At 39.1% G+C, this 13149-nt stretch overlaps 1 protein-coding gene across 2 annotated transcripts in view; it reads left to right on the top strand.

Moving 5' to 3' along the window:
* LOC309889702 (chondroitin sulfate proteoglycan 4-like) overlaps window positions 1–9741 on the top strand; it is a 37064-nt gene extending 27323 nt beyond the window's left edge. For both annotated transcript variants that reach the window (XM_082782659.1, XM_082782658.1), the window contains exons 8-10: window positions 222–394; window positions 3384–3567; window positions 4092–9741. In XM_082782659.1, the coding sequence (XP_082638785.1) occupies window positions 222–394; window positions 3384–3567; window positions 4092–6145 (2411 nt within the window). In that variant the 3' untranslated portion in view covers window positions 6146–9741. The remainder of the gene's footprint in view (window positions 1–221; window positions 395–3383; window positions 3568–4091) is intronic.
* Window positions 9742–13149: the final 3408 nt, after the last annotated feature.

Genomic DNA, 13149 nt, shown 5'->3' with positions numbered 1-13149 from the left:
AAACAAAGATACTTTATACTGATGTGCTTTTTGATTGAACTCATTGTGGAAGAGTTGTGTGATTTGGAAGTAACTGGAAAAGGGTAAACCTGATGATTTTACAAAACATTATTAAAATGCTAAATAGAATAACTAGATGAAAGGGTGATTTGTACATATAAAATTTTACCATTTTGTGAAAAATTGCTGTTGCAAATCTACTTTTAATTGCTGGTTTTTAGGTTCCAGGAAACCTATTTCACAACATGATCTGAAAGCTGTAACCAGTGATGTGACCAATGCAGGAAACAGAACTATAACTTTTATGATTGTAACTTCCCCCAAACTTGGAAGGCTGATCAGAGTAAATTCTGATAATACCACTCAGGAAATCCTCAGTTTTACACAGTCTATGGTAAGCATTTACTTTATACTGGATAGTTCAGTGGTAGATTGTTACTTCAAAGGGCATCCCAATTGCTTTTTCCTTGCCTGGTCCATTTATATCTGTTTAGTAACTGAGCATATGTGACCCATCAGTGCGATTGCCCAGATTTGCTGTGTCATTAAATATCTGGCATGTAGTAATGAATGCAAGAAGAGCCTTTGTTCCCCTCTCTCTGGATACTAGCAGAGTCTGGCAATTTCCACTGTTTTGCTTGTAACAGTATTTTTTGGGAAGAGCTGTTTTGGTGCCATTAACCGGCAGTCAGAGGTTGGAAGCCTTGACTTTTTGGCAGAAGGCCAAAAGTAGCCTTGTGCTGTATGAAAACTCCAAGTAACAGATTCATTTCAGCTGTGCACAGTCCTCATGGGTGTCCCCAAGAGGACTTTTATTGGCTTGATTGGCTGTGATACTAAGTGTTTAAAGAATCTTAACTGTGATACAGGGTCCCCCACTTGAATGGCTAAAACATGGCAGCTCATGTAACTTGATGGAAAACATTCTTCTGCAACTGAGATGACTTACGTCTGTGTGCTGAGTCTTAATGGAGCTGTGTGCTCTGCACGCTGTAAGTTGTTCTCAGAAAATCCTAGCAAGGGAGATAAAAGGAGCTCGATCATCTGACTTTACAGAAGGAAAAAATAAGAAACAGTTTGGATTTAGTCTACATTTACAGATTTAAAAAGTGACTGTTTGACCTGGTAAATTAAATAATGAGAAAATCTGTTGTTTAGAAACAGATACTTGACCAACAAGACTGAGAAAAAAGTTGGCATTCTTATTAGTTCCTACCAAACTTTGAAACAACCTGACTAATGATACTGTTTCCTTCTGTTCTTAAAATGAACGGTTTTTATGAGCATTAAGTGAAACAGTTAGGCATGTCAGACAAGATCTTTCAGGTAGAGTTTTGAAGTTCAGATCTCTTTGCCTACAGATAATGATCTACATATGTTTATTTGATAGTGCCATGTCAGAACATGCCACTTTTTCTCTATAGCTTTAATTCTTACTAATGTGTAGATAACTTTGCTTTGAACTTCGTAAATTGTGTAAGGATCTGAGATGTAATAATGTGTGTGTGTCTTTTCTCTGTTGGAGGTATTTGTATTGGCCACTTTCACTTCAAACAAGTAGAACTAAGTGATTTATTGCAGGTGAAATTAAGGTATCCTAACCAGCTCACTGTTTGTTCTGGCAGAGAATGAGGAGTAAGGGGAAGAAAAACGATCCAAAATAAACTTCCACTGTCTAGTGTGCTGTAGCCACATGAAGTTAAATATCAGTGAAAAAATGACAATGATATTGCAAGCATTGTATATTCTCCATTACGCAGAGAATAAGAATTTCAGTTTCTGTTTGGTAATAAAAGGCTTGTAAATCTGATTTAATTTGAAAGTTTTTGCGTTAGTTTTGTTGTTTGTCTTCATTGGCTCCATTCTGTATTGTAGAACTTGGAATTTTACTTCTGAAAAGTAGTATGCAGCTAGATTAAAAAAAAATTTATTACTTTTGCTGAGGTGCATCTTCCTTATGTCCAGTGTCTTATTGCCTTGTGGCCAAAAAAAAAAAAAAAAAGAAGAAGAAGCTGAAATCAGTATTACATTCCAGTGAAGTTTTTCAAGAACAGTTGTTTTGTAGCCAATATAAGGAAATTAATTGTTCTTTAAATTCAATGAGTTGTTTTTTCTCTCTGACAGTATGTTCTATGATAACTTAGAAGAGTTTTCATCTTGCAGCAAGCCACAATGTCATCATTACATTTAAAGTCATTTCAGAGGTAAACAAGGCAATGCTAACCAATTCCATTTTCTTGTCAGTGCAGATATTAGCATGGACTTGCGACTTACTAAAAAAAAAAAAAAGGTATAAAAACTAGAAAGATTAACAGTTGATAACTAAACACTGCTGAATTTATAGGATGTCATGCCTATTCTTGTTACATTAGTTTGCTTTCTCCAAATTGAAGACCTAGAGGCATGCTTTGGAAGGTTATCTTGAAGCAGCACAACATTTTAATACCACTTCTGTGTGTTTTGTCCCATAATAACCATTAAGGATTAAATCAGTATAGGGAAACCTGGTGACGTGCATGTAGGATTTTATCACATCAGTCTGAATTCTATGGGCAGTATGATCAGACAGTTTTGAAGCTGGTGAGAAAACTTGCCTCTGGAAGCCTGTTCCCTGGTGAGCTTGGAGGGGGCTGTTTCAGTGGTTTCAGGATTAGCTCTGTCTGTAGCTACAGATTCTGTAGTGCTTAAGTGCCTCATCCTTGATAGCAGCAGGGATTTTTGGATTTCTTTTTCACACCTTTCAAGCGTATGTCATGGGAACATGTGCTAATAAGTTCCTTCAGTTTGTTTGCAAAGCTGTGTAACCCATGTTACAAGTTGTAGACTTAAAACTGCCACCATCGTAGACAGGGATCTCTTTGGCAATTACAAACTAATACAGGCAAGCCAGGTCAGTAGCTGCCTGGGAAGCTGTGAAGGGTTTAATGGGTAGCTGTCTTTTCTTTAGGTCAGAGAATGAATTATCAAGCAAAGCTGAAATAGTGAATGAGAAATAGCAAATGTTCTAGTCTTGTGACTCTTAGGAATCCTACTGAAGTGTCAGCGTATGAAGGTATTGATCTTAAACTTCTGGTGTAGTTTCAGCTGGTGATTATCCTGTATGATAATACTAGCTTTTGGTTTTGGGTCTGAACAGATGAGTGGTTGTATCTAGCATAAATCTGTTTTTCAACTAGGCTTGTCTGGCAACACTGAGTATGTTCAAAGGGAGAAATGCAGGATAAAATAACTTCATAATATAAGCTACATACACAGCCATTGTGTGTGAGCTAAGCTACAAAACCCTTTCTTGAACAATGTCTTATGATTTTTTTCTCTCCTTACGCTCCTGTATTTAAAATTAATCTCCTCGTATACCTATTGCTATCTTTACCCCAAAACAGGTGAATGAAGGTGTGATCATGTATGAGCACTTAGATGCAGAGTCGGCTGGCTGGAGTGCAGAAGATTTCTTTACGTTTACTGTCTCCTCTCCACCGTCAGCTCTGGACCTCCAGGTGTTCAATATTGTCATTTCGTATGAAATTACCAGGCATGGTCAGAACAGTCGTCTTCTAGCAAATACAGGTAAATATGCTGTGCTGGTTGGGCCTTCTGGTTGTTTAGGATCTGTCAGCATTCCAATGAACAAATGAGAAAAAACGAAAGATAATTTTTCTTTGGTAGCAAATGACTGGAATACTTTCATCACAGAGTATAGTGTAGATAGTAGTTGCATCACTGCGTCTTTAAAAATGCGATTAACCACCTATGTTAGATTCTTCCTACTGCTGTAGTTGGTATCCTCCATTTTGCTGTAACAATAGAGATAATGAAAGAGTCCTCTGGAGCTTTGAGATACTGATATTTCTTTAATCATGCTCTATGATCAATAGAATATGTAATCTCTTATATGCAAGTCTATTTTAAGAACAGTGATAATATATTTCTAGCCATGACATTTGAGAATCGAGGATACCATTAAAGAGAAATATGTGATTCCGTAGTCTCTTTTTTGAGCATCATGAATTTTTAAAACACATTACCTAATTTCTGAAATGTTGCAGCTATGAAACAGTCAGTTTCTAAGAATCTCTTTTTGTTTCTACTAGGTACCATAGTCCAGGAAGGAGGTAGAGTGTTAATCAACAAAACAAATTTAGATGCCTCAAATCTGTTGATAAAGCTACCTGAGGTACAGCGCTCCATGTATGAAGTCTGGTATCAAGTTGTATCTTTACCCCTACATGGTGTGATTATTGTCGGAGAAAGGAATGTTACAAAAGAAAAACCTAATTTCTCCCAATACATCCTGGACAAATTTGGAATTGTGTACATGCACGATAATTCTGAATCACTTAGTGACAATTTCACTTTTGCTGTTTGGTTAAACCTAAAGACCAAGTCTGCAACAAAGCCCCATAGTGAAGTTTTGGAGGAGATATTTAATATCACTGTTGTTCCAGTGAATGACCAAGCTCCAGAACTGAAGACTAAAAGGCTGCACTTGAGAGTCCTACAGGGAGATGTGTCAGTGCTGGGGTCAGAGAATCTGAAAGTTGAAGACCTAGATAACAACCCAGCTGAGCTTAAATACACCATAGTTAGCAACCCCAATAATGGTTATTTAGCAATGAAGAGCAATCTCAGTGTCTCTGTACAGGATTTCACACAAGCTGATATCGACAATGGTAGGGTTTGGTTTGTACAGGATGGAAGTTCTTCCTCTGGCGTGTTTTATTTCAGTGTGACTGATGGTAAACATCGTCCTTTATACAAACTTTTCAGTCTTGAAGTAATACCAATCGCTCTTGTCCTGGTCAACCTTACCAATGTTGCACTTCCACAGGGCCAGACATCTGTCACTATTACTAATGTGCAGCTTTCAGCTGTCTCGAATGGAAAGAGCACTAATATCATGTATGAAATAACTCAGCCTCTAAAGAATGGGCACCTGATGATTGGAAACGAGAAGGTTAGTAAATTTGAGCAAGCAGATTTGTACTCAGGAAGACTGTCGTACCACCTGACAAATCTCACTGTGTTCGAAGAAGTACTGGAGTTTATGATATTCACTGCAGAAAGTAATCTGACAGGACAAGTACTGAAAATCAGAATGAAGCCCTTAGTGCAAGTTGTATCTGACATGCAGATTTCAAATAAAGCTGTGTATAAATTCAGAAGCAGTGACCTGGATGCTTCTGAGCTAGCTAATTTAACAAACAGTAATCCTAGATTTGAAGTGCTAGTGCCCCCAACTCATGGAAGGATTGTAAAAAAAAGGTTTGTGAATGATGCAGAGTTTGAAGATATTCAGACATTCACCCAAGCTGACATTGATAGAGGTGTTGTGCTTCTTGACATAGATGCAAATATGACAGGTGTTGATCTGTTAAATGACTCATTCACATTTATGCTCAGGGCAGATGATGTTCAGCCTGCTGTCGGACATTTTGAGTATTCCATAGTGCCATATAGTCCTCTGCTTGTGCAGGGTTTTACAGCTGAAGTGCCTGTCATAACCAGTACGACCGCTATAAAAATCCACAGTACCTCAAAGGACGATGCACCAGTTTCCTCCCATAATGAAGAACCCACAGTAGCACCACAGAAGACCGTCCCAATCATGTTCCCAGGTCAGAATCACTGGGGAAATCTACATGAGGAAGGCCCATTGCTAAACCTAGCAGTGGGAACAAGGGGATCTGCAGGGATTGAGACCACAGATTGGGCTGATGCCAAGAGTCCCAGAGAGCAAGCAGGTGAAAGCAGCAACCCTTGGTACATCATTATCCCCCTGGTCGTGGTGTCTGTGCTGCTCATCATTGCTGTTATTTCTGTGTGCATTTTGCTAATGTGTCAGAAGAAAGAGAAGGCAAAACCACTTGTCAAAAATCAGATGGATGTAATCCTCAGTAGTCCAGGTCATTGTCTGGAACGAAGCTTGACTGTGCCTACTGTTACGGTGACCCCTCTCTTGAAGGGAGCTGAGCAAAGTACAGCCTCGACACCAATGGCAGTAAGACATGAACAGCTACTTCCTATGGTGGTTTCTCCAACTGTAGAACAGCCTTTGCAAAATAGCTGGTTAAACCTTGATCCTGAAATGATCCAGTATTGTCGAAAAACAAACCCAACTTTGAAGCGCAATCAGTACTGGGTGTAGTTCATGGCCGCTTTCGGTCATGCTAATTGAGGTAGCATGGAAAAGAAAGTATACACTATTGACATGTAATTTGTTCTTTATTATGCTTATTTATTATAAGTCAAATGATGCACTGTTTATTAGGTAAAACCCAAATACCTGCAAAATAATAATAAAAATCTTACTGGTTACAGTGGCCATAGAGTAAGATTTCCAGTTCATACTTAAGCAAGATTCCTACCTAAGTCAGTGCATAATTTGTCACTGTAGATTTTGAGTGCATCCTGTGTATACAATATTTCTTATTTCCCATGACAGGGATAAAGTAGAACCTTCTGTTGTGGATTATGTGTATTTTAACATAATAATTATTTTGAAGAACTAAGTTTGCTATAAAGATTTTGTGTACTTTCCTGAACTGTCATTTCTGTTGTAAGAACTTTCAACTGTTTTTACAAGTAATTGTCAAGGTGCTAATCTCTTTAATGTTGGTTTGACCTGAAGGCTGTTCAAAGGCCAGTACTAAAGAAACAAAGCTGTGTTATTTCGCCAAGTGTTCATCTGCGTCAGCGAACTTGAAATCTAGAATTCATCCCAGCAATAATTTACAGCAGTGGCAGTGGATAAGTGTTCTGGTAAAACATTATGAGGTGTTTTTTTTTGTTAGTTGCTTTTTTCTTGTTTGTTTTGTTTTGTTTTCCTTATTTGTTGCTGAAATCTAGTCTTTGATGTCTGCAGACTAGTAAAATGCATCCATGACCTCTAATCCATATGGCAAAAACAATGTATCTGACAGCCTGTCTGCTGCATTACCTTTAGCCTTAGGTTATATCTGGAAGTGCATATCAAATTTTATATTCCTGACTAAGGGCTAAATTCTGCCTTCAGTGAAGCAAGCATAACTCTCTCTGGAGTCTGTGAGTTCAGCTAGATGACAGCAGCATCAAGTCCTTTGCTGCACACTAGCATGTGTTGAGGAACTAGAGACAGAAACAATGCTGTGACTAAAAACATACTCCCTTCTGAAGTTTCACAATTTACCCTTCATCTCCTAGAATGCAGATCAAATGTGCCTTATACCCTGTGACAAGTACTACCTACTCTAATTTAGGTCTGCTAATAAAATGTGCAATAATTTCTCTGTAAAGGGGATATTTTTATATTTATGGAAATCCAACCTCAGTAGTGATATGCAGCCTCCTGTTAAGGTCTGTTCTTTCTTCCACTGAAAACTGCAAAATTCTTGTTGACTTCAGAGGACAAATTGACCACTGAACTTCTCATCTATTTTTGTACTTTGCTTTACAGCTTCCAATTAGCTTGCCTGTAAAAACACTGTGCTCAATGTCAAGATGTCTCACTGCTGCATTATTATTATTCACACTGGAATGACATTTTCATTTGAGCCCAAGTACTGCCGGTCTTGCTTTTGTAGAGTGAATGTATGGGACTGAACATCCTTGGTGCTATTCATTTCATGGTACTTATTTGTTGTTGTTGCTGCTTGATTATGTTTTTGACATTTATATATTTCAGCTGAAGGAAATTTTCACCCATGAGGAAGGCCAGACTAAGTCACTGCTTACTGCTGTGTCCCAGGAACAAAACACACAAGCAGTGGGGGCAATCCTTCTAATCTTTCCCTCTGCCACAGGCAGCCTCAGTTGGCGCATTTTGAAACAATGCATTGTTCAGAGCCCACTCCCAGGAGAGAGGTCAGTGTCTATGAGAAATATACAGGACACATCTTCAGCTGGTTGAGTTAGTACAGCAATAGTGAGTAAGGATGTGAACCCTTTGTATACTCAGACTAAAATACATTTGAACCCGAATACACAGTTTTATTTATCTGTCATTACTATTTTTCCTTGGTGCCATTGTAAGCAGGCTTGAGCTCACCCAGCACTGCCAATGTAAAAGGCTGGGATGTTGAGATGTCCCAGATGGACTGCTGCAGCCCTGTGTTACAAAACTCTATATATAGACTTTTTCCACTTTTCCAAAGAAAATCTTTGGGACTGTTTTTAGAAACTCTCAGTCAGAGCGGTGGTACTGTCAGCTATTGCAAGAACACCCCAGCATCCTTTGTGGAGGTGCAGTTGCACATCTCCAGCCATTTCCTGAGACCTCTTCTGCTAGCTTCAAGCAAACAGCAGCTTCCTCCAGATCCCAGCTGTCAGCTGAGCATTTGCAAAACCCTTCCTCCAAAGCCTTTTAGCTGGTAGCAGGAACCCGATCCCTTTGTACCTTCTTCAAGGCTCCACTACAACGAGGAATAAAGAACTATAATCCAACACTTCCTGGACACTTAAAGAAGCATGTCTAACACTTCTCTACCACTGAGACCTTCCTGTCAACATCAAAAGAGGTATCGTACTCCGTGAGACTAAGTGATGTGTTTCCAACGCTGTACCAAAATAAGGCTGCTGGAGTCTGATGGCAAAGTCCTGTGGCCCCCTGAAAAGCTGAATATAAATGTGGAAGTGAAATATGTTGCTAAGTGTGTATCACTGTAAAGACAATGAAGCCCAAACTTGCTGTGTTTACTGCGCAGTGGAGATGTAACATCGGTCTGCAGTAATGATGATAATGGTAAAAAATGAGATCATGACATAGTATTGAGTGAATCAAAATAACAGCAATGGATTTAGAACTCCAGAACTGAATGGACCTGCTGAATGTCTGTATTTATATGTTTAGAGCAAGAAATTTTACATGAAAAATGCTGAAAAGGTTGCAGATTTTGTGCTGGCTCTTTTTTATGTAAACGTAATTGACTAAACCCTTGTTCTCTATTTCAAAAAAATGCTTTTGCCTGTCAACAGATGTTCAAGTAAATCAGGCAGTATGGAGTTGTATTTTGAGTATTGGCTCAATTTCAAAAGCACTGAGATTTTTTAATTTTTTTTTCCCAATTATTAAAAACAACGTTAAGGCCTAATTCATCAGTGAAGTGTACCAGCAACCAGTTTGCTCTCTCAGTTGGTGCTGCTGTGATACAGCTTTGCCATAATACCTGCCATACGTTGGAACATTCTGATGAGAACTCTATATGGAGAAGTATATTGTATCAGTGATTACTGGCTTTCATATAAAATGTTATATTGCAAAATGTATTTGATAATTATGTATGTTTTTTACTTTAATATTGTATCCTGAGTCTGTATTAAAAAATTGAGTGCCTTCATGTAAGCTCTCCCTGTGGACAATACAGAATAGTCTCTGGAAGAGGAGAGTTCATCTTTTTTTTAACGTAGATATTTAATACAGGTGAGGTGAGCTGTTCTTCTGAGGTGCCTGTCTCTTCTTGCTGACTCTAAATGAGCAAGTCTCATCCTCTGTTTCCTAAATAACTATCAATCAAAAAAGTCTTCTGGAAAACAAATGATTTGTACTTATGGATTCCTTTTGTGATTCCAGGAACATAGCTAGTTTATGGTCAAGATCTGGTTTGAATTTTTTGGTTGTTTCCTTAGTCCTGCAGCTGTGTGTTTTATTTCTTGAAGATGTGGTTTATGAAGGATTCCCTTTCTTACCAAATGGAGTTTTAAATTGCAGCAAAAAAGTGCCTTGAAAATATATATAAAATCAATAAATTGTTTTGTTTATAATCCACACACGTAGGTTTTTGTGTGTTCTTTGAAGACCTACAGAGTACTGTGGTGCAAGAAGAGAACAGGATCCCACTGCCAGTAACAGTGCTCTAATGTTCTTTCAGATGTTTCTTTTTTAAATGAGACACATGCTGAGGTCTGTGTTGTGCTGTGCCCAGCACTGTGCCTCTAACATAATGCACATGGCCGGAAAAGGAGAGGAACCTCATCATGCATCCACCTGGCTGCATTCAGCACTGGCATGAACATAACATCAAAATTAACACATTTGTTTGAACTGGCTCAGGCAGCACTGTGTTGGGTGTATTTCAGGATTAAAGTTTTTTTTTTTTTCCTTTTTTTTTTTTTTTTTCCTCTTTCAATGCACATGTTTAGGAGGTCTTAAAATATCAGTTTCTTAAATGTTAATACACTAGTGCTGTCTTGTCTCTCTTTCATAAGGCAGTAGAGAAGCCTCTCATGACCTGTCAGCCATTTGCCTCAGTAGTGCTGAATTACTGAGCTGTTTTACTATTAATTGTGGGTCCAGTGTCTAACCAGATACTGAGAAAACTTAAGCAGCTGGTCTTACAGAATAAACTGGTGTGCATCTTGCTTGGCTGCCTCTCTGGGGAAGATCTCAGCATCTGAGCTCACACTGTGAGAGTCCTGGCCCAGTACTGGAGCTGATTATAAATCATTCTTCAAATGTTTTAGGTCAGAAAATGCTGATCTGATTGACTTCAACAATGAAGAGGCCTGATATTGTTCAAATAAACCTTCTGCTCCAGTTATACCAGAGCAGGATTGTTAAACTGGAGGAAGAAGGACAATTTGAACAATTATGTGTTTTAGGTTGATACAATTTTAAACTTGATTTACAATAAAACTCATCCCAACTTCAGGATACTAAATTAAGATATTATTGCCCACTTACCACATGAAATGCTTTGTTTGAGCTGTTTCTCATTTTTATTTAATCAGAACTCAGATGGTTTGTGGTTGTTTCTGTAACTTGAGATGAGGAATTTCTTTTTTTAAATGTTAGAAATTTTGGTGGCAGCCGGACAGCAGCTTCCCCTGCACCATGCTGCAGCTCCTTGACTGTCAGCAAACGTAGAAATCCATAAGCACCAGCTGCAGCGTTTGCTGCAATAGCCTGTTAAGACCTGAGAGACCAAATTCAGTAGTGAATACACTTCAGTGTCCTAAGCTACAGGCCTACATTCTGCCTGCACCATTTTTTTTTTCAAGTCAGCCCTCGTGATGTTATGTTGAAGTACATTCTGTGAATATTTTTAAATGGGCTGAAAATAATTGTCCTGGCATATTCAATGGAAACTCTATTAATTTATCTTCACTTGTTCGAAACAATCATTCCTGCCAGAGCTTGTGTATCCCAAATGCAGTCCCAGAACAAAATGTTCTTTCATTGCAACTGGTGAAATCTATAGTTTCACATCTGTTTGTAGGGAGACTTGGTATGGTGAAATGCTTGCTTTGCTCGCTCATTTCCTCAATTCCAGTCTTGCTTCTTGGTTATTTTTGTGGTAATGCTTTTTACGTGCTGGTAACCACTACCTAAACACGAAGTTGTTTGCAGACTGAGGTTTTAGCTGCATCACATTTTCATGGCTTCACAGAGAGGCGTCATATCTCATAAATTCACTGGGGAGAAAAGAAGACTGAGTTGACTGAGCACTGGTATGGAACGGACTGAGCGTCACAGCTTCCTGAAAGAGTAGAGGCAATAGATCAGAATAAATAAGTTCAATTATTAGCAGATGACTGATTAAACTTGATCTTACATATCAACTTTTGTGTATAACACAGAAAAACATATTGCTGAGATTCGAGAGAAAATTAAAAATAATCAGAAGCATCAAAAGTATTTTCTATACAAGGATAATCTCAAATATGTATAAATGAGGGTGAATCGGTAAGGCAGAGACACATAGGAAGTTGGTTTCAGACATGCAAAGCCACCGGGGAAGCTGCCTTGTTATCAGGGAGCACTGGGGAAGATGTTAATTAAAGTTGGGTAGCTAGGAGGAGAAAACAGAAGTGCATTTGCTGGGGTAGACGGGAAGTTTTAAAACTAGAGAAGGTCTTTTAGCAGCAGAGCCATAGGCTTGTCTGAAAGGCAGAGCAGGTGTGCTGAGCTGTGCCTGTGGGAAGAGAGCTACGACACGCCACAGGGCTTGGGGAAGTCACCTCACTGCCAGAGAAGACCTAGAATCAAGATGACAAGTTTTCTTGACATTCAAGGAAAGAAAATAAATTATTTTTTATTTTTTATTCTTTTTTCTGCATCTCTTTGCAGCTTACATGAGATTTAGCTGAATTAAACCTGCCATGGCATGAACATACAGAATGTTGACTTATAAAGGGGTCTGGCTGTCAAGAAGTCCAGTTGTGGGGATTCATCAGATCACATCACTAAAATCCTTCCTTATATAACTGTTGCCCAGTCTTGCTGAGCAGGGTCGGAGAGGGTATAACAGATATTAAAGCCTGTTGGCATGAATATTGCCTTAAAAATAGAGCTGCAGTGTTCCCAGTGTCTTGGTCAAAGTGCAGAAAGGAACAGGCTGAACTTTTCTGAGGTTTTGACTGATTGTTATCACAATTACTGTGGTAACTCTTGTTAGTTGTAAATGCTGGAAGGTATTTGAAAGTGTGGTGATAAAGGTCCTGACATGGAGCAACATGGAGCACTGAACTAATCCAGATGGAGATGGACCTGAACTTGCCCCCGAAAGAAATGAAAGTAGGTTGAGGACTGTTCACATTTACACATGGCTGCACAAAATGCTGTTAAAGATCAGCTCTAGGACTAAAATTAGATCAGGTGTAGAAGTAAGCAGAAGTGGTACAAATTAGCTGGAAAAATCAAATAGCTCCCTACTTCATACCATCTCTTGGCCAAACAGGATTATCCAGCCAAGATCCTATATGCTGCTAGGAATGCTGCAGCTTGAGAATCAGTGAGACAAGTTACCAATTTTCCCACCCTAAATCACCTTGCTCCTGGTTGTAGGACTTGGGATCATTTAGCCTTTCCCCTTTGTGCTAATTCCTGGGATGCTGGGATATCTGTTTGGTGGTTCTTGCCTCCAAGTATGGGATCTGGCCTCAGAAGCCCGGTACTGCTCTGTGTGCCACCTAAGAGCTAGCAGAGTGGTTTTAACTGTTGGTCACCACTGAATGGAGATGTGGCCAGCCCTAATCTGAACCCACAAGTTACACGTAAAGACACTTTATACCCCATTCCCATTTCTTTGGTTTCCAAGCTACCTTGAAGTTTCTAAAACAGGGTTTGGGGTGTCCCTCGCAGCAACTAAGGGCAAGGTCTTTGCTCTGTGAGACCTCTCTGCACTGCTTCAGGCATCAGGGAGAGGTCCCCTCCTGTGCCCCAATGAGCACAGCTGC

Source organism: Aythya marila (assembly GCF_965140915.1).
Source record: "Aythya marila genome assembly, chromosome: Z".
Taxonomy (NCBI): domain Eukaryota; kingdom Metazoa; phylum Chordata; class Aves; order Anseriformes; family Anatidae; genus Aythya; species Aythya marila.
Note: the sequence above shows the minus strand (reverse complement) of the source record. Positions and strands in the feature narration are given on the sequence as shown.